The sequence below is a fragment of the Leptosomus discolor genome, chromosome 1, assembly GCF_034619465.1.
Source record: "Leptosomus discolor isolate bLepDis1 chromosome 1, bLepDis1.hap2, whole genome shotgun sequence".
NCBI lineage: Eukaryota > Metazoa > Chordata > Aves > Leptosomiformes > Leptosomidae > Leptosomus > Leptosomus discolor.
Window position 1 is genome coordinate 129,744,100 of NC_141391.1, and position 27,022 is coordinate 129,771,121.

Genomic DNA, 27,022 nt, shown 5'->3' on the forward strand with positions numbered 1-27,022 from the left:
ACACAGGGTCCTGGAGCTTCTACTAAGCCATCAAGAACAAAAAAGAGCGGGAGCTGATTTTCTTTGCCAGAGAATCGAGACAGAAGTAAAAAGCAAAGTAATCAAACACACAGCCATAACTTCTGCATCCCTTTTTTCCAGAATTTGAAGTGTGAGGGAAGGATGATGGTTCCCTAGCCAGGCTCCCTGAGCAGCAGAGGGCACAGAAAGATGCCCTGTAACTCTTCACCGAGTCCTTGATCAAGTGTAGCCACGGCCACGCTTTAAAGCAGCTTCTGGCCAGTATACCTGCACCTCCCACGGTGGGCGCCACGCCACCCACGCCTGCCCCTCGCAGCTCACCACGGCAGCCCCTCACGCAGTGGCACAGGCTCAGGTTTGGGTGGCAAGGGGCCTCCGGACGTCCTGCGCCCCTCCGTGAGGGGAGGCAGTGCCGGCAAGACCCGCGGCAAACCCACGGGGCACCCCAAGACTTCAAGGCGGCCGCGACGGCGGGGCCGGCTCCCGCCGCGGCCGTGGGCGGCGGTCACAAGGGATAAACCGCCAAGCCCTCGGCGGGGGCAGCGGCGGGGTGGGCGCGGCCCAGCATGACGGCGGCGCTGGGGACCGGTGCGGCGCCCCCCGGCGGCCTCGGCCCCCGGAGGAGCTTTCCCCGTCGCGGAAGGAGCCGCCGCTCCCCGACTCGCCTCCCCGGCGAGGCGCGTCTAGGGCAGCCGAGGTAAGCCCCAAGGTGCACCCGGGGCCGCGCCCGCCAGCACCGCGCCCGCCCACAGCTCCCCCCGCCCCGTCCCGGTCCCGCTCCCGCCTGCCAGCCTCCTCAGAGGGGCGGGGCGGTGCCATGGGCCGGGCCGGGCCGGGGCGGGGCGGAGCGGCGAGGGCTCTTTATGCGGCGGGAAGCCGGTGGCTCTTGGAGCTGCGGGCGGCTGCGGCGACAGAGAGGAGCGACTCGGGGCGGGGGGGCAAGAAGGAGGGTGGGGGCGAGGCGAAGGAGAGGAGCCGCGGAGGAAGAGGAAGGCTGAGCGGCGGCCGGGGCGCTGCTATTGTTCCGCACCTGCCGCCGGCCGGGACACGTGGCGCCGCTGCGCCCCGCTCCTCGGCCCCAGCCGCCTGACCCGCACGCAGCCGCCCGGCACCATGGGCAAAGGGGTGAGCGGCGGGGACCGGGCGGGCGGGCGGGCGGGCTGGGGCGGAGCGCATGGCCGGGGCGTGGGCGACCGGCCGGGAGTGGGAAATTCAAGGAGCCGGGCCGTGGCCGGTCCCACTTGCCCTCCGGTTGGGGCGGGCGGGGCTCCGCTTTGTCTGTGCTGGGCTTGGGGGGCGGGAGTGGCGGCCACGTCGTGGGTGAGCGTGGCGGGGCCGGGGCGCGCAGTAACGGCCGTTAGAGGGCGGCGCCGGTGCCGCCTGCCCCCGAGCAACGTGCGCTGGCGGCTGCCGGCGGGAGAGGAAGTAACGGGGGCGGGAGAGCGGGGGAAGGCACACACGGCGGATCGAGGCGCCGGCGGCCTCTCCCCGCGGGCCCGGCCGCAGACGTGGCCGCGGAGGGGGACCCCGTGTCGGTAAGGCCGGGCGAGCGGGAGGGGGCCCAAACCCCGTCGCTTTCCCTTTGACGCCGAGTACCCCCGAAAAAGGGCCTCCCGCCCCCGGGCGTGTGGGGCCCGCAGCCCCCGGGGCTGGTGTTATCTGATGCCCTTTTGGAGCTGAACTGCGGAGTGTGGCTGCTCCGCTGCCTCCTAAGAGTACTTTAGACTTCTTGAGACACGAGGGCCCGGGGGGGGGGGGGGAAGGGGAATTGTCAGGATTATTAGGGTTTATTAGAGCTAATTTGCCTATTGGTAGCACCGAGGGTGTGATGGGAGTTGGTGGCAGGAGGGAGGTGATCGCCGCTGACTTCATTATGCCTACCCTGTTAATTGGGGTGATAAAAGCCTCACAGAAGGTCGTGCAGCGGTTTCCACCCTGTCCCAGCGTTGTTTCTAAATTACAGCACACAAGGAAGAGAAGTCCTTAATTCAGATCGTATCCTTTAACTAAAGAAAAGTGTATGTGAAGGGTCTTGAAAACAGGAGTGAAGATTTTTTTGAAGTTGAATGTTGTGATCAAACGCCCATGTGTGGAGCAGAAACACCTCTTAGGTTGCTCTGATTGTAGTTATATGATGAAAAAGTAAGGACCAGTTTCTGGGTTTTATTGTTTGGATGTTTGTTTTCTTCTCTTCAAATACTTCCCTCTCTGTCTTGTGTAGCTGGAGGTGTGTAGACTTCTGTTTACTTTTGTTTTAGACTCATTCCTGGAAAATGCCCAAATTTCACCACTTCTCGAGGAGAGGGTGGCCGTGCAGGGCCTTGAGACACAGAGGTGATAGTGTTGTCACTGCCTACAGGTGCTTGCTCTGTGCTTCCCGAGCACTGCTCAAACATTGACTTGACTTTGCATTGTCCTCGTCGGTGCGGTACAATGGTGGCAATGTTGACATAACCGCACGAATAGTAAGGGAGCAGTAAGAACATGGCTGAATGGACAGTTACTTGGAAAAGGGGGTTGAGGAGTGTGTGGTGTGGGTTTTCAGGATTTTTTTTGTGTGTGTTTTTTTTTCATCAGTGTTGTCCTTTTGATGCTTGGCAGCCCAGTGTGATGTACTTCAGTCTAGTGGGCAACAGGCAGCACGCACAGTAAGAGGTTGTCTGAGAGATAAAACGCTGAGGGGGGGATTTGGTGTTGTTGCAGTCTTCTAGGTGCTTTAAATCATCAAAGAAGCCGTAGAGTTGTGTGTGTGTGTGACTGTGGTGCAAAAAGCTTCAGGGGCTTAGGTTGCCTTGGATGGACTAATAGGAGTCACAAATGCTTTCTGATATAGGAGGCAGTTAGCTGTCTCGCTTCCAATTCAGATTTCATAGCTTGCATGGATAATAAAGCAATTGGCCTGAAACTGAAGTGCTGACACAAGGGATAATTCAACAGCGTAGGGCTGCTTCAGGCTTTACGGTAGCAAGTCACAAGATTTGTTTGTTTAGTGGTGAGAACACATGTGAGTAATTGGGGAGCCCCTGAAAAATGGGGATGTGAGAGCAAGGATGTGAAAAAGGTTTGTGTGGATGCAGCACTGGACAGCATGTGCCTACCCTGAGTTAGAGTTAAGCCCGAAAAGGAAACCTCTTTCTCATGGGAGCATGGAGTGGAAGAGAAAGTAAGAGCATAAGCGTGAGAGAACAAGTTCCTTGTCACTGCAGCTGTGAGAAGGCGAGCAGAGTGTCTGTTTTACTTTAAATGGTAACGGGATGAGGGGAGGGCCATGAGCTGCCTGAGTATGTTGTTCAGTCCAAAAAGCAGATTATCCAAGGGGGTGTGTGCGTAGTGGAGGAAAGCAGACAGGATTTCATTTCTGTTCAGAGCTGCCTGGAAGCTGCAGACAAGAGCGTGTTTCACTCTGTTTCCCTTGCTGCACAGGCATAACATCGATAGTGCATGCTTTGAGTGGCTTCTGGACTTCAGTGCGCGTGCCTGAACCCTAGTTAAGTTGGTCTTTTTTGGTTTTGGTTTGTTTTTTTTCTGTCAGAAACTAGGAAGGCTTATTGCATAACGGACCAACTGAGATCCATTGCAAATCAAAGCAATCCTTATCTGATGCAATTAAGAAATCTTAATATATTACTCTTCTCCTGCCCCCATCTTGTTCATTCCCACTTTTTATTACTGTGGCTAGAGGATATTCCTTTTGCCAAAGAAAACCCTGGGCCTAGTCAGCACAAAAATGCAGAAATGGTGTAACAGGATGAGGGGGCTCTGGCAGGTGGTCTGTACCTGCGGGTTGCAATCCCACAACCCAGTGGGATCCTGACCTGCTGAAAACTGCAGAAGGTCATGCTTCACCCAGGGCTTTTCAAGGGTAGCTGGAGTCACTAGCTCCTCTAAGGGAGAACTGTGTCCAGTCCACTCTTCTTCATGTGTTTGGCAACTACTAGAGATGTCTGGATTGATGGTAAAGATGCACTAATATTCCAGGCAAAGAAATGTGGGAGATAATTCCATAGCTCAGCTGTGCAGCGGTGGCATTTGGAAAGCCAGCTCTGCACTTGGGTGTTCAAGCAGCTTCATGAGAAGTAGAGATGTTTGTCCTAATATCCAGAGAAGACAGAAGGTGTGTGGGTGGTCCTGTTTTTAACCTGATAATGAAAACCCTTGCAAGGTTTAGATCCCTTGTCGTGGGAAAAAGCTTGTCCTTGGGAAGCAGCAGTCTACTCACAATGAGCAATAACTAGCTGTTCAGTAGAAACTGCTTTGTACTGTCCTGGATGCTGAGAGTCTAACTGATGCAGTTGATTAGACTTTTGGTTAAAGACAGGAGATTGGACACAGCTCTTAGGAGGGAGTAAGGATCCAGGGAAGGCATTTGCATCCCTTGCAAAGATGATGTAGGGTCATGGAGTGGTGTGTCCAGTCCAATAGGCACAGTCTGTATCATGACTCATCTGCTTAATGTATTTACTGAAGACAGTCTTATGAGGCAGCAGGACAGTAACTTCTGTTTTCTCTACACAGTTGATTATAATGACATAAGTACTAGAACAGACCAGGCCTCCTGAGACTGTGTAATTTATTTTGGCTCTTACTTGACATTTCTTGTTGGATTAGGTGATGTTAGAATAGGGTACTTCTGAACTTGTCTACTGATTTGCACCCCTCCCGTTTCCTGGTCAATCATGGCTTGTGTTGAGAACATCAGCCATGAATGGCTCAATTAGTCCAGAGCGGAAAAGCATAAGCTGTATCTGAAAGACAATAGGATTTTCTGGGGGCTGTATAAAACTTCTTACACTGGTGTGTACAAATGTTGTGCTTAAGCCAATGGAAAAAAAAAATTTTGCATGGAAAAAAAAAAAGCCTTGTTGTTTTTCCTGTGGCAGTTTTGATGAGTCAGAGTTCCTAGGCTAAGTCAAGTAACAGGGGTGACATTTCTGAGACAGACCTTCCTTTGTGTTCAGGCCATGTGATTATTTCTCAATAAGATGTGGATCTGGGGTACTGTAGATCTTCGTCTTGTATGGCAGGAAAAGATGGGGAGAGCAGGGAAATCCTACAGTGCTGAGGGGTGGAGTGAACCTCTTGTCCCCTGGCAGCCCAGCCAGCACAAGCCTTTGTTCAGCAGATTGGGCTCATCTTGCTAGAAGAGAGGCAGTGGCCCTGAAGGCACAGAACAGGGGCAGGACTTCGACTCTGAACTATGTGTCAAGTTCAGCTTTGAATGATGGAGCAGGAAGTTCAAACTCTGCACAAAATGATCCTACAGCAAGAGCTGAAACCGATGCTACTGACTTACCTCTTCTGCAAGGGTGGGATACAGTACTAAAGCAACAGAAGGGAAGATACTGTGTGCTGCTTTTTTTTTTTTTTTTTTTAAATTGAGGAATTCTAAGCTCCCTTCCCCCCCCGCCCCCCCCCCCGCCAGGGACTCCATTAAGACCTAAATACTTGGGTGCTTAAAGAAACAAGTAACTCTATCCACTTTTTATCCTGACTGCAGCTGATCGCTGGGATTTTTGTTCACGGTTTTTTTCTTAAGCAAATCATGCTTGAACAAGGGCAGTGAGCCTTTTCGTGTTTGCCTAGTTGTAGGTCATCTCTGCAGCTGAAAAAGCTGAACACTCATATTCTTGGGCTGTTCACTGCTGCCCCCAATCAGCTGAGTATAACTGTACTTCTCACAGAAGTTTCAAAGAACTAGGAGGTTTTAAATGACCTGCAAGAGCTTGCCAAGCTTCTCGGGGGGGAAAGGGTGAAGCTGAAGATGAGGGACTGCTAGTCAAGGCACTAGCTCCTTCACCTTCGTTAGGAATAATTTCTAATCTCAAGCAGTAACCAAGAAGCATGTGTTTTGTGCAGGACTGTGTTTGGACATGTCTGTAAGAGCTCTAGCAGAAATCGAAGTTGTTTCTGTGGGAGACTGCAAGGAGAGAAGCTTCACGGTGACTTTCTGTGTATTGCCCCGTGGCAAATTCTTGTGATGCTGGAATGCGAAGACGCTGTTGGTTTAAGTTCTGTGGCTTTAGCTTTTTTAAGAAGTGGAATAGGCATTTAGGTGCAGGGAAGAGAATGTCAGGAATGCTGACAGTCTATAGTTCCTTGTCCTTTTGCTGGACAAGAGGAGGCAAACAGCTCAGCTCTGCTCCACTTGCTGAAAACCGTTGGCGTTGCACAGCTCTGTAGCTGCATGCAAGGGTATGTGGGATGTAAAGCCAAAGCCTGCCTTTACTGAACAGGGCAAGAGGGGGCTTCTGTGAATGAATGACTATGGCTGCAGAGTACTGTGCACAGAGCTTTCTCAGAACTATGAAAATCCTTGTCCAGATGTGACTGATGTTTCTTTTTTAAAAAAAAGTCATGAGGGTTTTTTCCTTATTTTTCCCTTCTACTTTCACTTTTGGTTTTGGTTTCTACTTGTCTTGGAGTAAATAATAAAAATTTCCTCTGCTTGCTGCTCGACAGCAAGGATCCTAACAATAGTTTCTGCGTCCAGATCAGTCTCTGGAATCTAGTTTGTGATTTGAGGTGCTCATGCAAAGATCGAGCCAGGCGCTGCCTTTGAAACCTTTTCTTAGTCTCGTTAATGGTTTGATTCTAGTGCCACTAACCGCGGTTTCATCTCAAGATCCTTTCCGGAGATCTTACTGGGTGAAAAATCTCATTGCATGAAACTTGGCAGGGATGTAATAGGTCCCACACAGAAAGGAAGGGGAGGGAGGGAAAAGCTGCTATTGGAGGCTTGTGAGAGTCTGGAAATGTATGGAGTACTTAATGAAGGAACTGCACTGCAAGGCTGTACTAGTGCCTGGTTTTGGTATTGTACAGGGTGTCCAAAGTTCTTGCAGTTTGGGATTATTTCTGACTGTAGCTCTTCTGTACTTTTTTTTTGTCTTTTAAGTGATGTTTCTATGTGCTAAGTCATGATTTGTTTGTCCTTAGATGCTTGTTTACCCCATCATGACAAGATCTAAATCTCTGCATGATTTCATGTAGAATTAACCATAACGAAATTGAATGAAAAGCCTTCTGAATAAAGAGGCTTTAAGCAAATCATGTGCTCTGTGAAGTGTAAGCAGGACTGAGCACAGATTGAATCTGCAAAAGTGTACTACTGCTTTGTATACCATTCTTGCTGGTCAAACTGCCGTAAATTGAAAGCAGATTTCTGTTGCGTAACTAGCCAGCTAGAGTGCCAAACTGAGAATGAAAGTGTTGGAGCTTATCCCCCAGATTTGACCAGATACCACCTCTTATTTATCTTCAGTTGATAGGCTGCTCCTTGCCAGAGTATGTGGAAGACTGAGAGGGAGGAGGAGTTAATGCCTTGAAGGGAACATACGTACACACTCAGGAATTGGTTTCTTCTGCTCTTCATCACTTTTTCAGCTTGAGATGGGACTCGCACATCAAGACTGACTGAATAACATGTAGCTTGCTTTCCTCCTCGCTAGACTTGCATAATGTCTGGCTGTAATCTCTGTATCGGGGGTGCTGTTGAGCAGACTTGCTGGCTCACTAGCTGATTTTTTTTTTATTTCTTGAAGTGGCATAACTTTGATAAACTGTAATCATTTTGTCTGCCTGGCAGTCTCATGTGCGTAGTTCATGTCCACTGCTGTAGAAGTTGACTGTAAGGGTTTTCTAATGGTACTGTGTCTTCTCTTGCAGGTTGGAAGAGACAAGTATGAGCCCACTGCTACATCAGAACATGGCGCAAAGAAGAAAAAGGGAAAAAGGGAGAGGGATATGGATGAGCTTAAAAAGGAAGTCTCCATGGTAAGAGTGTAGGGCACAGAATGAGCAGCTTTAAGAATGTTCACTACCCCTAAAGCCCTGTGCCTCATGTGACTAAAAGAGAAGACAGCTGGTGTGCTGACAGCATGGTGTGACTGAAGGCACTGATCTCCCTTTGTGTCCCCTCTATCTCCAAGTCAGACATGCTGCAGGTGTTTCGGCGTCAAGGTGACCATGCAGTAGGCCCTGAAAAACACCATTTATCAAAAGGCACTTGCAGAGAACCCAAGTCTGTGCTCGCCTGTGTCACCTGTAGCACAGTGTAGCTGCATTTCCTCATCCAGGCAAGCACTGTCTGGATAGTAGCATTGCAGGCTTTATTGTGCTGTCATGTGAGACTGCTGTTTTCATTCCAGCTGAGGAGTTGAGTCTGTACAGCTCCATTTACTGCTGGCATCTGCTCAGACTGACCTCACTATTATTTCTTCTAATAGTGTTTAAGGCTGTGCAGAGTGTCTTCTATCCCCAGCTATGAATGTTGGATGATGCTATACATCTGTCTATGAGCATCATCCAGCTTAAATCTGCTCTTCTTGTAGATGATGTCGGTTTTGTTTCTGTGCTGTGGATTTGAGTCTGGGCTTTCACATTTTTTGCCTCTCTGTTAGGGAGAGGGGATACTAAAGCTTGCTCCAAGATGAGATTTTATGTTTGGTAGTGATGCTAACTTAAAGCATATGCTTCCTCCAGTACAATCTTTTAAGTGAGGCACTGCTCTGCATCAACATGATGTAACTGAAAAATAGCCTGGCTGTGAAAAGGAGCCTCTTTGGGGGAAGAAACACTGCTTAAGCTGGCAGCATTACTTAAAACTGTGTGAAATCACAGGATTAATCTTCTATACATTCCTACCTTCCTTCCCAACTCCTTTCCTTTCACCTCCTCCCTCACCTCTCCCCACCACCCACCCCTAAAAAAACCTAAAACACTGAGGCTTCGCAGAAACTGCTGGATGTGTAAAGATAGCACTGCTGCACTGACATATAGTCAGAGTTTGTTTAAAAAGCTGTCATGTCGTACCCAAATAGTGACAAGAACTTCGAAGATTAGGCCACTTTGAGTTGCAAAATGGGATTGAGATTCTCTTTACAGAGAAGATGAGCTAGAATCTTGCTATTTCACCAGACTATTACAGATAGGAAACCTGGGGTGAGTGGTGGAATTGTTGAGCTCTTGCTAATCAGCCTGCAGGGACTGTGATATTTTCCCTTCTGACTGTGTCTTGTCTTTCAGGATGACCACAAGCTGAGCCTTGATGAACTTCATCGTAAATATGGAACAGACTTGAGTCGGGTAGGTAGACTTTGTTTTCCCTCCTTCCTTACCCTGATCTGAAAAGGAACAGTCTCGGCTCAGAGCACTTCACAAAAGGAGATCTGGGTGGTCCGGTTTTTTTTTTCTTTGTTTAATCTTTCCTCCTCCAGTTAAGTTTCCCAGGCTTTGGGAGAACTGTTTGAGCTCACAAATACTTCTCTTCGTACTCCCACTGTACAGCCTGTCTGCAATACTTTAGTGACTTTGTTTCTAAGAAAGTCACTGTTATCTGCCTCTGAGTTGTTCCAAGGTCAAGCTGATTCTTGGATTTATTTTTTCCCCCCTGAGGAGCTTGTAATAAAGGCAAATGTTTGTTATATTGCAGATATCTAGTGAGCTAGCACATGCCCAGAGACTTAATGATGGCTGGTAGCAGTTAAAAGTTTACCCCTTTATAGTAAGAGGTGTGCAAATGTCCTAGCTAACCTCAAAGTCCAGTGCAGAAGCACTGCAGTGGTTTTGCACCTTTGCTCCTGTTTGCTTTGCTTCATGCATTTTTTGCATGATTGCATATAGCAACAAGTCTGCTCTTACTCTGTAAGAGCACAGAGACTTGCATATTTCTGTCAAAGACCTTGGCTTCTGAAAGCTGAACTTCCTGGAAGGCCAATCCAAAGTGTCATCATCTTTATGGCCCTCAGCTTTCACTTGTTCCATAATTTGACAGGATAGATTGCACTGGGCTGTTCCTCAGAGCTCAAAGTCTGCTGTTGTAGCCTTCTTGTCCTGCCCTTGAGTGTTTGTAGCCCCATGGCCTGCAGACTCCTCAGGTAGCCCATAACAGCCTGTACCTCCTCTTTTGTCATTCAGCTTTCACATCCTGCACTTGTTATAGAGCCCTGACAACTGTGATCTCCATTAGCCATTACCATCTCCTTGTTGCTTTGGTAGAATGTGAGCTACTTTCCCCAGTCAGTCTTGCCACAATACCTATAAAAGAAAACCTCTCTTTTTAGGGTTTGACTTCTGCGCGTGCAGCTGAGATTTTGGCTCGTGATGGCCCAAATTCCCTCACACCCCCACCTACCACTCCTGAATGGGTCAAGTTCTGTCGGCAGCTCTTTGGAGGATTCTCGCTCCTGTTGTGGATTGGTGCTATTCTGTGTTTTCTGGCTTATGGCATACGAAGTCTGTCGGACGGGGAGCCCAACAATGATAATGTAAGTAAAAATGTCTGTTTTACCTCAGAAGCAGGGTAAGCAGCCCATTTGGCTCAAAGCAGATTAACTTCCTCTAAGCGTTTGGTCCAGAAGCTTTTCCCATAAGCACGGGAAATTTAGTGTGTGAGCTCAATATGTCTTGGAGCGCTTCCACATAATGAAGAGAACAGCCGTCTTCCTTCGTGTTGTGTTAAGAACACTAGCTTGTGGACGGCCTTTGCGTACAAAATATAAAGAGACTGCAAGTACCTCCATGTTTTGTAATTGGGCACTTAAATGCCAAGCAACTTATTTGGACAAACTGGAAGCCTTTCGGGCAGCTTGTCCTCTGACTCACTTTCTCTGCTCCTTGTAGCTGTACCTGGGTATTGTGTTGGCAGCTGTGGTTATCATTACTGGCTGTTTCTCTTATTACCAAGAAGCAAAAAGTTCCAAGATCATGGAGTCCTTCAAGAACATGGTGCCTCAGGTATGGAATACCTCATTGCCTTGAGATCTGCCAAGCTGTAGCTTGCTCAAGGTTATTAGCTGTTTTAAACATCGGCTTCAATTGCGAAAGGCCTGGTTGTTCGTGTGGGTTGCTAGCTCTTGATTTCAAGGGGTCTATGAGACTCCTTCCTCATTTGCTCCAAGTAACTATGCTTGTAGGCCAGGGCAGTTCCTGGCACCCTGTGAGTTCCACAAGCTTATTAACATTCATAAGACACTTTCTCGATAGTCTGGGGAGTTCAGTAACTGGTGTGATAAGCACTAAAATTCAGATTCCTTCACGGACAGTCTGTATCATACCTAACTATCTTACTGTCACCTTGGCAACAAGGAACTTTAATATCAAGAAAACAAAAATACCTATTTTTCTTAAATAACATACATATTGGAGATAAACATCTTAGTACAAGTAGAAACCTCACAGAACCATAGCACAACTATTTTAAGATACTCAGACCTTTTGATCCCATTCTTAAGAGTTGGTTTTGACATAGGTTGTTTCTTTACTGTCTTTCAGCAAGCTCTTGTAGTCAGGAATGGTGAGAAGATCAGCATAAATGCTGAAGGTGTTGTGGTTGGAGATCTGGTGGAGGTGAAAGGAGGAGACAGAATTCCAGCTGACCTACGGATCATATCTGCACATGGTTGCAAGGTACAGCAGTGACAGGCTGTCTGAAAACTTTGTTATGAAGGATGATGAATTAGTCTCATTTGAAAGATTGTCTTCTATGCTGTGAATGGGTGGTGGAGTGGAAGGGGAACAGTGTGGGGGAGTGCCTAGTGTTTTATCTGCTTTCATTGCTGAAGGCATCTGGCTGCTTGTGTATGAGAAAGTACTGTCTTCCGTGTAGGTGGATAACTCCTCGCTTACTGGTGAATCGGAGCCTCAGACCAGGTCTCCAGACTTCTCCAATGAGAACCCACTGGAGACCAGAAACATTGCCTTCTTTTCCACCAACTGTGTGGAAGGTATGCGGCTCTGTCAATACTACGGGGAAGTAGATATGCTGGGGATTGAACTGCATAGGTGGGCAATGCAAATGCTGTGTGGGTTTAGTGTATTAGTTGGTACCCTACTCCTACCATGCAAGAGTAGGCTGGAAGTCCCCAGCAAAGGCTTTGGTCTTTCCAACTGCTGTACTTACTGTACAGTGGGCTAAGAAGACTCCGCAGCACTACTGCTTTTTTCTTTCTTGCTTCTCCTAGAGGAGCAGGTATGTGGTGTGTCTTTGAGCGTGACTGCCTTATTACAGCGGTGTTAAAGTGCAGATAACGTAATGTGAACCAGGATGGTCAGGCAGAGCTATAAGAGATACTAGAGCTGCTGCAGAAAGCAGGAATTTCAAACATCGCTGGCAGAACTTCCTGTTGCAGCTCTGAGCATGGTGGTAGGTAATCTTTGTGTTGAAGCCCAGAGCATCTTTTCCATACTGACAGGATGTAAAGGTGTGACTGTTCAGTGATGGTGCAAAATTCTGCCTGACTCCTCTTGTGTCCCTTACTGACAAATTCTCACCAGCAGACTGTCCTTGCTCTTTCCCACCACCCCAAAAAACCCAACCCAGCAAAACTGAAAGATATTCTTGATCTTTCTCAAGAGCCTCAGGGAGAGAAAATGGGACTCCCCTTAAAGAAGGGGAGAGGGCATTGTCTGCTTCTGGAAAATGGCTTCCTCTAATTCCCTAAAATTGATACTTGATTCACTGGGATAGAAGGGAGAGGGCATACAGCTTGACCAGTCACACGAGAATCCTGTGTAGCCCTTGTCTGCATTTATTTCTCATGCTGCTACAGAGTAAAAAAAAGCTGCCATGGGATACTTTGCCCGTTGGAAAGCCTACCTGTGTTATCTTGGGCAAAGCTTGCTAAACTCTAGGACAGGCTGAGCAAACCCAGTTTAGTGTGTTTTGGGAAGGATTTTTGTTTTCTAAAACCTCTCTCTCCTCTAGGCACTGCCCGCGGCATTGTCATTAGCACCGGGGATCGCACTGTGATGGGCCGTATTGCCAGTCTGGCTTCTGGACTGGAAGGGGGGAAAACTCCAATTGCCGTGGAGATTGAGCACTTTATCCACCTCATCACTGGAGTGGCTGTGTTCCTGGGTGTATCCTTCTTCATCCTTTCACTCATCCTTGAGTACACGTGGCTGGAGGCTGTGATCTTCCTCATCGGGATCATTGTTGCCAATGTCCCTGAGGGGCTGCTTGCAACAGTCACGGTGAGTGAAGGTGGAAAAAAAGATTGAATAAATTACATATATGGTTCTTACAGAAATGGAGTGCTTCATGCTCAGTGTGCATTCACAGGTGAACACTAAAGTAATGGAAGGTGAGCGTGTAGGGTTAGGCTTTATAACTGTGTGTTCAGACTAGTTGCCTGAATCAATGTCAGGTTCTGCAGCTGTTTTTCTAATGACGATGGGTCCCTAAGTTAGACCTGTACAGAGGCTTAGCATTGTAGAACTGAAGTGATCAAGACTAGGAGCTCTGGCCTGGTCTTGCCTTTTTCTTTGACAAGAAGGGGCCTTCCTGTTACAACTGTTCAGGGTTTCTATGCCCACAGGCGCACCAGCCCCTCCAGCCCTGAAGGGCTGGCAGAGCATCCAGCAATCTTCACTCTAGTCCCAGCTTTTGATCTGAGACCCGGCAGAGGTTCTTTTAAGTTTGGTTTCCCAAAGAGATGGTGGGATTATCTAGGTGTGCTCAGATGTATAGAGGGTGGTGGTGGACAGGGCTAGAGGCTTCCATGCAGCCTTAGGAAGCAGAGCAGCAACTGAGCCAGTTACTGAACAGTTGGGAGCTGGAACCAGATAACAGCCTCTGGTGGGAAAGGGTATCTTGGGCGGCTCACTTCCTACACCAGTAAGTTGCAGCCCTATCACCAGAGCTATTTTGGGCCTTCTCATATGTGGCCTGCCTCCACCTATTTTGAGAGTTTCTATGATTAGGGAACTGCAACTTTAAAATGTTAGTCCGGGGCATGTTGTTTCCTTCCTAATGCACTGAGAAGTAGGAGACTGAAGCCCTGCAAGTCCTTTTCTGGAAGTTTCGTGATGAGGAAAACATGTCATTTAAACCTAGCAGCTGGGCCTAAATGTTGCCATTTATTTTGTGCTGTGTCAGAGTTGAGCATGGAGTTAGGGAATCACTGCAGGAGGCATAAGCTGGTTGTCATTCCACACCCACAGTGAGTGAGTTGGGTAGCAGTGTATTAGTCACAAGCACATCTAATCTGTCACCATCTTCCTTGTCTCCAGGTATGTCTGACACTAACAGCTAAGCGTATGGCTCGTAAGAATTGCCTGGTGAAGAACCTGGAAGCTGTGGAAACCCTGGGCTCCACATCCACTATCTGTTCTGACAAAACAGGCACTCTGACACAGAATCGTATGACGGTTGCACACATGTGGTTTGACAATCAGATTCATGAGGCTGATACTACAGAGAACCAGAGTGGTAAGACCATCTTGTTGCGCTTGAGGCGTTTTATTAAAAAATGGCTTTCTGGACTTCCTGTACATCTGTACTTCTGAGAACTTGTGTTTCTAATTCTCCAGTCCAAATGGAGTTCACAGTGCAAGGAATTCTAAAATATCATCTATAATGAATGTTGAAAGACTTGAGGTGACACACAGAAAGCTTTGCACTGTGCCACAGGTCTGTTTAAACTCCATATAGGTTGCTTTTGCTCAGAATTACTCCATTGGAATTTGAGCCTCTTGAATGTTCAGCCCCTTATGTTTGCCCTGTAATATTTGCTGTTCTGTACTTCAGAATACCTGGTTATTTTTGCCAAAACTTACCTGATGAAATTGCCCCATCTTAAGTCTGCTGTCCACACTTTCAGTAGAGGTGTTGACCCTGATAAAAATTACTTGAGACTGGACGTACATGGAAATTTCCCATGTTGAACTAGATGGCTGCCCTTGAACAGGGGTTTTCCCAGAACATCCTGGTTGTGTTTGCAAAGCAGTAGCAATGCATGAAGTGACTGTAAGACTTAAGCAGGAAGTTTCTTCTAGATATTAATGAGAACCTGAAGTCTTGGTCTGTTGTGCAATTGAGAGGCACTTATCTCTCCAGAACTGTTTGGTACAACCAAATTCAGGAGCTTCCTAGCTGTCACCTGCCTTGTGAAATATTGTGCGTGCAACACTACTAGCATAAACTTTTTCCAGTGGTGCTGCTGCACCCAACCATTCTGAAATGTTATGCTTGTCTGAACCACTTAAAAAAGCTGCTTTACTGTTCTTGGTCTTCAACACTAGTGCAACAAGCTATAAATAAAATGTTCTTTGGAAGCACTTGGTTTTGGCCTGGCAATGGCTGGCTTGGCTGCAGTAGAAATAAACCTAGATAATGTCACTTCATGGAAAATACATTAGCTTATCAGTTAACTGTCTGTTCAGTTTATCTCCCTTGAAGCCAACTTAAGACCAGCATGGGAGAAGCAGTATCTTTCTTTATTTAGGCATTGTTCCTTTGGGAGCTATTTCATCCAGTTCTGGGTGATGGATAAAGTGAGACAAGCTGGAGGTAGAACCCAGCTTCCCTTACTCAAGCCCGTCTGAAAGAATGACTTCCTTGGCTTTGTCAGCATGGCGGCTGTTGCATGCAGCTGTTATCGGAATCTTTAAAGCAGAGGTGTTCTCTTGCACTGTTGCTATTTCACCCTCTGGTCTTAGTCATCAGCTGCTCATCAGGTATGTGGGAAGGGAGGAGGATTGAAAGAGATGAGGTGTGCTAACAGGCTCTTAAACTGTTCCCTGTTTCTGAGGTAAAGGCTTCTTGCTCTTAGGCCTGTGGGGTTAGGGGCTGATGTGACTTTTTTTTGGGGGGGGAGGGTGCTTTCTGACATTCTTTCTCTGCTTTCAGGTGCTTCTTTTGACAAGAGCTCAGCTACTTGGACTGCTTTGTCCAGAGTTGCAGGTCTCTGCAACCGTGCTGTGTTTCAGGCCAACCAGGAAAATGTACCAATTCTTAAGGTGAGTTCCTGAAAGAAATGTTTGTCCTGTTCCCCACCACTGCCCTCCCCTAATGGTAGTGAGATTGTCTTGTGGGTCACAGGAACCTGCAAAGTAGAGGTGTCTGCCACTCTGAATCTTTTGTGCAGTCTAGCACTTTTATAGGAGATGTGCTGTGGGCAGAGGAGATGGGACTGGGAAGACACATTACCCACAGCAGACTCCCTGCCATCCACTAGCGTCTACAGTCTGTTTGGGGGGTCAGATACTTCAGACAGGGCTAGGAAAGACCAGAAAGTTTTCCTAGGCATTTACCTACATCACTGTCCCAAGAATCATTATCTCTGGCACTTGTACACTTAAAAGCTACAAACACCCAGTTCTGGGAGCTGGGAGAAGTAGACACCAGAGCTGGGGAAGCAGCAGTTGTGGGAGACTGTCTTTAGCCGGTCTGTTCTCACTGGCAAATCTTGGCTTTTTAAGCTTTTGCTGGTTCAGCACTGGTGCGAATGCCAGCATAACATCAGTTCAGATTCCTGCTTCTGAACTGTGACCTAGCCAGGGCTGAAATTAATGGTACAGTGCTTCTAATCTGTCAAATATTAGTCATGTTGCATAGTAAACTTCTTCCCAAGGGTGTTCTGATGCTGTGGTAATAGAAATGATGGAACAAACTATTTTTCCCTAGCACTCCTCTGACTATAACTTCAGGTCATGTTTTCTAGACCTAAGATAAAGAGCTGAGCTCTTCTAATCTAAGGAAGACTTCAGAGGGGGGAGTTTTGAAAAGTCTTTAGGTACCAAAAAGTAGTACAAAAATGAAAAAAGAAATTCTCATGGGCAAAGAGGCCAGAAGGGCAAGAAATACTTAGTTTAAACTGCAGCAAAGGAAACTCAAGCAGGACACTGAGTGCCCACAGATCTCCAGGGCTGAGAACCCCCACTTAGAGTCTCTTACCAGTGCTAACCTTACAGGGGAGGAGGCATGGACAGATTAAATCTTCTCTGCCAGAGGCTTGATAATCTGATTTTATATTGGGGTGGGAGAGCACATGCAAGTGTTTCTGTGTGCATGTCATCAGTCTTTATCTCGCTTTTGTTGTTCTTCATGGCAAGCAACTTAACAACAGTTCTTCTCAAAGTTTACCCTCCAGCCTCTTTCTCTGACTATACCTGGTTATCTGACTTTCTCTGCCCTTTAAAAGGGCTTCCTGACTTTGGCACCAGAAGACTGCTGCTCTCTCAGGCTGGGAGGCCTGGCATTCTGAAATGCAGTATTTGTCAGTACTAGATAATAGAATTATTTATTTTTTGCTCTCATATCATGTTATGTAGAAGCTGGGGCTGGGCTGAGATGAATACACCTTTTATTTCATTTTTTAAAAATACCTGATCTTCTGTGGTGAGTCCACTGGAATGTATGCTTTGATAGTTGCCTCTTTCCTCAGAGAGCAGTGGCGGGAGATGCCTCTGAGTCTGCACTTCTGAAATGCATCGAATTGTGCTGTGGTTCTGTCAAGGAGATGAGAGAAAGGTATCCCAAAGTGGTGGAAATACCATTTAACTCTACTAACAAGTACCAGGTGAGCATGTATCCTCTCGAGGGAAAGACTGTGTGTGAAGCACTTGTGTTAATTTGCACACAGTGTGCCTCAAAACTTGTTTTGGCACCAAGGTCTTGTCTGGCCATTACTTGCTTGTAGACTTCTCAAGACTATAAATTTAAGTTAATGGACCGTACTTAGTTACACTGTGTAAGAGCTTTAGAGCTGCCTTGACACTAAGGTGTCAGCTGCTGAGAAAAGACTAGACATGCTTCCTGCCTGTGCAGCAGTAGTTTATGATAAATGGAAGAATTCAAATCTGGGAGCAGGAATGAACTGCTGGGAAATGACCTTAGCAAGTGGAACTTGTATACAAAAAAAGGCCATTGCAACATATGTGGTTATATGTTAATGTTAAAGAATATGTAGTAATTCCTTAGTTTCTGAACCTCTTTAAAGTGCGAGTAAATGAAAACTAGAACAGAGTATCACAAACTGTCCCAAGCTACTGTAGTCACAAAACACTGAGTGATGATCATTACTCGTGACCTTCACAGTACATGTCTATAAAATGGTTTAATTTCTTCCACTCTAGCTGTCTATCCACAAAAATGCAAATCCATCAGAATCCCGTTACTTGCTGGTGATGAAGGGAGCTCCAGAGAGGATCTTGGATCGCTGCAGCACCATTCTTATTCATGGCAAAGAGCAACCACTGGATGAGGAAATGAAAGATGCTTTTCAGAATGCCTACCTTGAATTGGGAGGCCTCGGGGAGAGAGTGTTAGGTAAGGAAAAGCAGCCTTAATAAATTGGAAAAGATTTGTCCCTCATGCTCCTGTGCAGAGTCCCCACAGAGGGTTGTAATCTGTTCCTGCAGCGTAACCATAGTGTTGAGTCAAGCTCACTTCAGCAATTCATACAGGAACAGTCCTGCCTTTAGCCTTTAATCTAAAAGACAGCCTGCAGGGTCTTGTCTTGCCCAGCAGCTGGGTTGCCTAGATGAAAATGAAGCAAAGCATTTGGGACCTTCTGTCTCCATGGGGCCACATGGTATTAGGTTTGCTCCACTGCATGTGAACCAAGCTGTGTCTGGGCACCTAGCAACAGCTGTTAGTTATCAGTATATGAGTGTGACTCCTGCCTCAATAGTCCTGGCTAAACCTCTGGTGCCGCCCTGTTATTCTTGCATAGCTGTTTGCAGAAGAAATATCCTGCCTGCTGATATGTAGGAACAGAGTGAACATGGTTTGATGTATTTACAGGATTCTGTCACTTTGCTCTGCCTGATGATCAGTTCCCTGAAGGCTTCCAGTTTGATACAGACGACCTGAACTTCCCTGTAGACAAACTCTGCTTTGTAGGACTGATGTCTATGATTGACCCTCCTCGTGCTGCTGTGCCAGATGCTGTTGGCAAATGCAGAAGCGCTGGGATCAAGGTAGTTTATTCCTGGGTTGAAAATCACCTTGCTCTATACCTGTGGATATAAAGGGCTTTCCTTACTCTCTGTGTTTCTGTAATGTGAGTGAAGAGAAGTATTGATCAGGATTTAACTAGTACTAGGCTTCATTTCTGGAGTTAAATACAAATGATTGTGTGTTAATGAACTGAAAGATGAGTTAGACTCCAAAGTGCTAGGGCACTGGCAGGTGCTGATGGCATCGTGTCCCAGAGCGTGTGGTTTGGCTTAAGTGTGTTCTGCATGTCATACGGTACTGAGAAGAGAGTGAAGCACAGGCTGGAAATGGAACTAGATCTGTTGACTCAGGATTAACAATTTTTTTATCTTCCATCCACCCCAGTCCCTTGCACATGGGTAACAGGTTATTGCCTGTACCTCAGGCTTGCTCTGTGCCAGGGCTCGCTAGTGGAGCAAAAGTCACATGGCCTTCTCAGTCTCAGGGGACCCTGCCTTTTAGGCAGCATTGCTCTGCTGTAGAGGCAAGGCTTTCACAGCAGTCTGTTTGCATTTCAGGTTATCATGGTTACTGGAGACCATCCGATCACAGCCAAAGCCATTGCCAAGGGTGTCGGCATTATTTCTGAGGGCAATGAAACAGTAGAAGATATTGCTGCTCGACTCAACATTCCTGTCAGCCAGGTCAACCCTAGGTACTGACTGGTGGGGAAAGCTAGAGCTGTTCAAAGAATTAAGCGTTTGCCTCTCTCCTTGCCTTGGATAATCCCTCAGCATCTCTCTGTAGACATGAAAAGCTTGACATCTGCTTAGCTCAGCATGTTGTGGCTCTTCAATGTGTATCATGAGTTATGTGAAGAATGTGCAAGGGTTTCTTGAATGTGCATGTCTCTTGTGCATGGGAGGTAGTCAGGAGTAAGCCCTATACAGAAACTCTGGCAGTTTTTTCTGTCCTTTCTTTGTGCTGTGGCTGCCTGTCCTTGATGGTGTGTCCCTGCACTGGGGGAAAGAAGCAGCTGGCTGGGTGAAATCTTTCAGGGGCTAATGTTTTCCTCCTGAGCTGAGCGTTTGCCCTGCCTGGTTCATGTTACTGCAAGAGCATCATGTACTGGCATAATGTAGCAGGCAGGAAAAAGTATCTGAGTGGCATGGGGGAGGGAGGTGGCTGCTTGGGGACTGTTTTGAGCAATGCTGCTGCAGAGCCTGAAACCATGTACTCCTTTGATTCCAGATCTTTAAATAGAGGCTAGGTCTAGTTTTGTCCCCAAACATACACTTAGTCAAGCTTATTTAGTAGGATAACTTACCGGGTTCGTGGGAAAACTAGTAAAAAAAAAAAAAAAGCCTAGTTTGTTAGTCACAATCCAGACTGAATGGGCTATGAAAAGTAAACTCTATTTAACTGTTTTATAGTGTTTAGAGAAACGAGCTGAAATGCCACCTATAGACTTGGTCACTCACAGCCCAGTTCTGTCCCACTTGCTCTCGAACTCTCTTCTGGGTCTGATTGCGGGTGGACAAAGGGAGGAGGACTTGGGCTGGATAGAGGAATTGACACTGGTCGGTAGCTACCAGCAGAATAAATGTGAAAATGGAGTTCCTTCCTCTTGAGGGTTAATGTTTGCTGCCTTCATTGCCTCGTGCAGAACTGAGGCATCTTCAGAAAATGTGCTTTGGCCTAAGTGGGCTGTTTGCGGAATGGCTGGGCTTTCTGCATTGCTTAGCTTGACCCAGCCTGTGTTTGGGCTGGAGGGTAGCCATGTAGCTTATGAACTGTGAATAGAGACGCGCTGTGGAATGAAATTGCTCGGGGAAGGCAAGTATTGTGGCTGAATTTTATTTTTTTCTTTTTTTTTTTTTTGAGGGCAACTTCACAACCTAGCAATGTGGGCTGGGGATCACTGGGCTGTGTGACTGGCAGCTGGCTGTAAGGGTGGGGAAGGAATTTCCCTGTCTAAACTGGATTATGTCATGAGCTGCATGGATAGTCCCCTAGACCTATAAGGGATGGTATGCTGGGTTACAGAGGTGGTATTTTGCTGTAGCATGCACGGTACCAAACTAGTCTAAATATAACATTGCATGCTTTTGTGGCTGAAGAGTGTAAAATAGTCTGAACTGGCACAGCATGAGCTCTCTCCATGAAGAGCCACGTGTAGCTCATGAGTCTGTTGCAAAACAAATTGCCTGCAGAGGACCACAAGCATTTCTTGTGATGTTGGGAGCTAAATGCCTGAGCCAGGGGTTCCTTTCTTGCAGAGAGGCCAGGAGCTGTGGAAACAACTAGCTTTTGCCTTGATACATTTTAAAAAATTGTAGACAGAATTAATCTGCTCATGGGGCGTTTTGTCTGTTGCTTGGCGCTGTCTTGTTTTTTTCTTTGCGTTCCCCATCTACTTTTTAAACTTTGAGCATCAAACTCCAAGTGTTTAGTCACAGCAGGAGTTGGTCTTTCCCTAGAGCACTGAGGAGCCATAGTTTTATGGGACAAATACAACTAATGAGAAACTGGTTTAACTTGTGAAGTAAAAAAATGTTGTCTCTTGATTGCAGGGATGCCAAAGCTTGTGTTGTTCACGGCTCAGACTTGAAGGACATGACTAGTGAGCAACTGGATGACATCCTGATTCATCATACAGAAATTGTCTTTGCAAGGACATCTCCTCAACAGAAGCTTATAATTGTGGAAGGCTGTCAGCGACAGGTAAGGAGAGGGAGTCCAAGGATTTCATATTGGAGAAATCCCCAGACATTATACATATCAACTACCAACCAGTGCTGCCTTCTGAAGTGGCAGGGCTTAGTCTTCTCAGTGCCCTTGGGTAAAGGGCCAGACTAGATCTGTCTGTCAGCAGCCTTCCGCTGCTGATGTCAGGCTGCTTAACAATACATAGATTTAAGGGTCTCAGAGGAAAATGTCTTCAGTTTGTACTGAGGCTTTCTTCTGATCCTAGGATGCTTGTTAATACACTTAATTCCTAAATGCTCTGCAGGTGCTTGAATCCTTCTTTCCCAATGTACTTATATATTGTCTGACATCTCCTTTGGAGAGACCAGCATGGTCCTCTGATAAGCCTGATCAGAACAGGGAAAGGGGTGAGGGGAGGACAAGGAGATCCTGGGAGATAAGAGAAAGCTTTTCTGCCCAAAACATCATACAGTGATTTCAGTCTTTCTGTCCCTCTCTTTGTGACTAGGGTGCCATTGTAGCAGTCACAGGTGATGGTGTGAATGATTCCCCAGCCCTGAAGAAGGCTGACATTGGTGTTGCTATGGGTATTGCTGGCTCAGATGTCTCCAAGCAGGCAGCTGACATGATTCTGCTGGATGATAACTTTGCCTCCATCGTCACTGGAGTTGAAGAAGGTGAGTTTATAACTTGGGTGCAGTGGTGGCCAAGTAGCATGCTTCAGCACTGCTACTTACTGATTCCCTCTGAAATAGAGGCATCTGGAGGGCTTTCCTTTGTTAGAGCTTGTCTCCACGCCAAGTGTTTTCAAGGAGGACAGCACTTTCCTCCTCCCTTCAAAGTCTTCTCCCTTTCCATGGGACCAGCGCAACTCTTTGGGGTTGTAGGAAGCAGCTGAGTAGCAAAAGCTACTTTGTCCTTTTGCCTAATGCTGACTCTACAGTCACCTTTGCCAGCTGAGTCTGACACACTTTCCTCCCTGATGGAGCAATAGCTCTCAAACAGGAGCAGAACAGAGGGTAACTCCAGGGGCTTTTGATGGTCTTTAGAAACCAGGGCTTAGTATCCTACTGCTGTATGCAGTGAACTCCCATTGCTGTGACCAGAAATACTGCCCTGTATAGGTGCTGCCGCACATGGAGCACACAGGCTCACCCTTATGTGCAAGAGAACTCTTCAACTTGCTGCACTAGTGTTTTCCCTTTCAGTGTTACCACTGAAGCTGCCTATGAGCTACTTGGCTGCCTTCTGCTAAGTGAGAGTTATGGTGTTCTTTCTCTTCCTTGCCCCAGGGCGTCTGATCTTTGATAACCTGAAGAAGTCTATTGCTTATACCTTGACCAGTAACATTCCTGAAATTACACCGTTCCTGATCTTCATCATTGCAAACATACCCCTTCCACTGGGAACAGTCACCATCCTCTGCATTGACTTGGGCACTGACATGGTGAGTGTCCTTTTTTGTTTCAAGAGGAAATGTGGGTGTTCTTAGGTACCCTGAGGAGAGGACAGGTGGAAGGAAAATGCTTAAATACAGTTTTTTGCTAGTGTTCGCATTTAAAATCAGTGACCATTTGATACTCCTTTAATCGGTACTCCCTGTCTTGTGGCTCTCTTGAGTCTGAGGATCCTTCAGTTCCATGTAAGGACAAACTGGGGATGGGGGGAGGGTACCCAAATACCACAGCTAAGGCTTTTGGGCAGTGCTGCTTCTCAGGCTGAAAACATGGAACAGGGATGGCTGCATACAGTGGGAAATAGAAATGGTTCTAACAGTCCTACCACCTCCCAAAGGTCCCTGCTATCTCCCTGGCATATGAGCAAGCAGAGAGTGACATCATGAAGAGGCAGCCCAGAAATCCCAAAACAGACAAGCTGGTGAATGAACGGCTGATCAGCATGGCCTATGGGCAGATTGGTAAGCTGCTCTGTTTTCTCTGGCACCAATTTGAACTTGGTAGTAGTGGGAATTATACACCATCCGGAGTCAGTGACTGTTCTGCTTATTTTGGTAGGGTTGAGGTTTGGGATGTGTGATCCAGAACCCCAGGCTGTTAAGAACTTGCCCTGATTCTGCCCCCATGGCACATAGCGGTGGCTTGTGCAGCTTGATCCATTGAATCGCTTTCACAGTAATTTTGTTTAATTGCATAGCGCTGTAAAGGAACTGGCTGACAACCAGCTCTCCTCTGGTTCAGACTTGTTCAGCGAGAACATAGATCCCATTGTTAGTTTAATTAGAAGTAAAGGATTCTCTCCAGCATATTCCTAAACACACAGTATTAGGAGCCTTGATTAAAGGCAGCTACGGAGACGTGCCCGTTCACAGGACAGGAGCTTATGCTTGATTGCAGCAGACCTTGGGAATGATCTTGACTGTATTTTGCAAGGGTTGGGGGTGGGCAAGCCTTGATGAGAATACAAAGGGAGTTTTTATCTTGTGTCCTTGAGTACCATGCCATCACAGCACAGGGCAGAACAGAAGCAACTCTGTACAAAGTTGGGAGCAGAAGCTGCTCAGCAAAAGGGTTGCAGCTGAATTTGGAAATAGTTCATGCTGACATCATAGCTGCTGCCTGGGGGACTGAGCCCCACAAGGAGTAAAAGTTTTAGGTTGTTGGGGTCTCCTGCGAACTGCTTTCTGTTGTAACTGTGCTGCACAGGAGCTTTGTTGGTTCTATCATCCTTTCTTACCTGTTTAGGTATGATCCAGGCCCTTGGAGGCTTCTTCACCTATTTTGTAATCATGGCAGAGAATGGGTTCTTGCCTTCTGGCTTGCTAGGGATCAGAGTTCAGTGGGATGACCGATGGGTTAACGATGTGGAAGACAGCTATGGGCAGCAATGGGTAAGTTTTTTGAGGCACAGCTTAGAGGCTGCCAACCAGGGTACTAATGCCTGCTGAACTTGATGTGAGCACCGGAGAGCTCTCTGATGTGAACAAACGCTCTCTGCTCTGTCTGCTTCCTAGACCTACGAACAGAGGAAAATAGTGGAGTTCACTTGCCATACAGCCTTCTTTGTCAGCATTGTGGTTGTGCAGTGGGCAGACTTGATCATTTGTAAGACACGAAGAAACTCTGTCTTCCAGCAGGGGATGAAGTAAGTCAGGCTGTCTGTGGAGGATTTAGAATTGGACTCCCATGTATTCTCCAGCACATGGCCGCCTTTGTCCCAGTTGTGTCTGGGCCTCCTGGCTTGGTAGTGGATAAAAGAGGGGCTGGGCTACTACTCTTTCTTGTAGTACCTACTATGGTTGTCAGGCTGGGACAAAGTGAAATGCTGACTTCTGCTGGCATTGCCTGTGGGAGCTAGCCGAGCTCAAAGGACAGTGATACACTCCAGCACATAGCCTTCTGCAGCAGCAGAGCAGCTGATGTATCAAGAGATCTGGTGGCATGAACCCCAGCCTCCCTCTGAATTTATGATGAAAGCAATTGCTGGTTGACTTAGTTGTCAACTGGAATATCTGTCTAGAGACAAAAAAGACCCTTGTGACAACTGTGCCATCAGCTTGGATGGCTTCATAGTCCCTTCCTGATGGACTTCTGGACTAGACCAGAATGTCTGTTTCCATTCGCTACCATGTGGCAAATAGATGTTTTTTAGGATGTCGTCTCTGAAGGTACTTTGTCTCTGACTGCTCTCCTGTTTCTGCTAGGAACAAGATCTTAATATTTGGTCTCTTTGAGGAGACTGCTCTGGCTGCCTTCCTGTCTTACTGCCCTGGGATGGATGTTGCTCTGAGGATGTACCCTCTCAAGTAAGTTGCATCATGCTTTTTATGCAGCAGGCTGTACCACAGAACAATAGTGCTTGGGTGGGGAGATGGATAAAAGTAGTTGTGAGCTTGCGGAGCACGAAACCTAGTCTTAAGCCATAGAAGAGCTCAGGCTGGAGGGTGTGAGTGATCCTTTGCTGTGGTGTGGCACACCAGGGGTTTGCTGTTCTTCACTGCTTATGGAATGTTGATGGGGAGCCTGCAGTTCAGTGCCCTACTAAAAATTAGCAGCACAACTTCAGTTGTAGTGCTGTAGTGCAGCTGCTCTTGTACTTACCTGCATGGGGCATTTTTATGGTTTGGGCACTGCACCTCCAAAGAAAGCCAATTGAATTGCTCTAAAACATAGGCCAGGTGACTCTTCTTTAGTAAAGAACTGGTGATGGTGTCATGTGCTTTCTTCTGCCTTTCACAGAAATAGCACAAGTAGTAAAGTCTTTTTGAAAGATGCTACATAGGTGCAGATGACCAGCTGGTGCATAGTAACTTTCCCAACAGTTGGGAGTGTGCCAACATCTTAAGCATTGCTCAACAGCATTGCAACATTTTGTGGCAGGGTTTAGTCTCAAACTTCAAACAGTCCTCTGGCTTAAGCACTATGAAATTTTCATCGCCACAAAATCCCAGTATGTCTTGCATTCCATTCAGAAGTGTTGTTTGGAGTTTGGTGCTGAAGTGTGAGCATTTCCTAAGAAGAAAGCTGGCCTCTGCCCAGTGCCTGCAGCAGCTAGATGTTAGCATGTGTAAATCATAAGGGAAATCAATGCAGTTCGAATGAGCAAGGCTGTGGGCACAAAGGTTATGTGTACTTAGAGGAAGTATTCCTGGATTAATAGGTGGGGAGGTGCTGGTACAGAGATCAACAAAGGTGCTATGACACATCTCGTGTTGGAATTAATATCCAAAAGTGGATTAACCTACTGCAGCAGAAAACTTGGTGGTAATTCTTGGCTTGGAGGCTTCTTGGCTGAACCACAGCCTCGTGGGAGCTGGTGCACTGGCAAGCTAGGACATGCCAGCCTTCCTGCACTCTTCTGTGCTGTCAAGGCAGAGCTCTGCTAGGCAAAGAAAATCTCTGCTGTTGTGTTATCACTGTCTCCTCTCCCAAACAGGCCGACCTGGTGGTTCTGTGCTTTCCCATACTCCCTCCTCATATTCCTGTATGATGAAGTCAGAAAGCTCATTATCAGACGCAACCCTGGTGGTAAGAATATGCTGCTAATCTGTTGTGTTTTGGGCCCCCCCCTCCCTGCATGCTGCTGAGCTCCTGTAGAAGCTCTGACAATGCTCAGGGACCCCCAGTGTCAAGCACTATGCAAGGTTGTATTTTGCTGTTTTCTATTTCTTGACATTAATAGTGCAGTTAGTTCAAAATAAGGACTTTCTCTGTCCTGCTCCCTGCATTCTCCTGCAGTATATGAAAGTACCAATGCCCTGTAGTACATGGAAAAGGCTGTGATTAATGCTTGGGTAGTTCTAGAAAGCTGGACCAAGGCCTGAAAGCTGCAGCGCATCAACAATTTGGCAAGATTTTTTTTCCATTGTGATGGGTTGCTTACTAAGTGCTCAGGTGCTACAGTGCAAGTTTACAGAGCCTAAAAGGAGCTCTTATGAGCCTCATACTTGGCCTGCCTGAAGACTAACTCTTTCTTCCTCCTTTTTTCCTTTAGGTTGGGTGGAAAGAGAGACCTACTACTAAAAAGCACCTGTAAAACATTCCACGCACAGCCCATGCCACCTCTCCACCATCTCCCCTGTGTGCGTACTTCATCTTTGCAAGCGCAGAACTGTGCCTGGGCAGGAGTGAGCTGAAACTAAAGGAAACATGAAGAAACATGGACTGGAGGAGA

At 47.0% G+C, this 27,022-nt stretch overlaps 1 protein-coding gene across 1 annotated transcript; it reads left to right on the top strand.

The window, feature by feature from the left end:
* The first annotated feature begins 1,132 nt into the window (after positions 1-1,132).
* On the top strand, positions 1,133-27,022 carry ATP1A1 (ATPase Na+/K+ transporting subunit alpha 1). Its single transcript, XM_086478254.1, has 23 exons — positions 1,133-1,146; positions 7,687-7,794; positions 9,046-9,105; positions 10,083-10,286; positions 10,642-10,755; positions 11,293-11,427; positions 11,627-11,744; positions 12,725-12,993; positions 14,032-14,230; positions 15,650-15,759; positions 17,187-17,321; positions 17,878-18,070; positions 18,548-18,723; positions 19,261-19,397; positions 21,256-21,406; positions 21,900-22,068; positions 22,684-22,838; positions 23,186-23,309; positions 24,094-24,239; positions 24,363-24,493; positions 25,053-25,154; positions 26,285-26,376; positions 26,843-27,022. The coding sequence occupies exons 1-23, from the start codon at positions 1,135-1,137 to the stop codon at positions 26,869-26,871; spliced, it is 3,069 nt and encodes a 1,022-aa protein (XP_086334380.1). The 5' UTR covers positions 1,133-1,134; the 3' UTR covers positions 26,872-27,022.

Excerpts from the sequence above, each read along its gene's own strand:
- ATP1A1 (XM_086478254.1), top strand. Across the intron at positions 10,756-11,292 it reads TCAAGAACATGGTGCCTCAG|CAAGCTCTTGTAGTCAGGAA; the intron begins GTATGGAATACC and ends ACTGTCTTTCAG. Across the intron at positions 11,745-12,724 it reads TTCCACCAACTGTGTGGAAG|GCACTGCCCGCGGCATTGTC; the intron begins GTATGCGGCTCT and ends TCTCTCCTCTAG.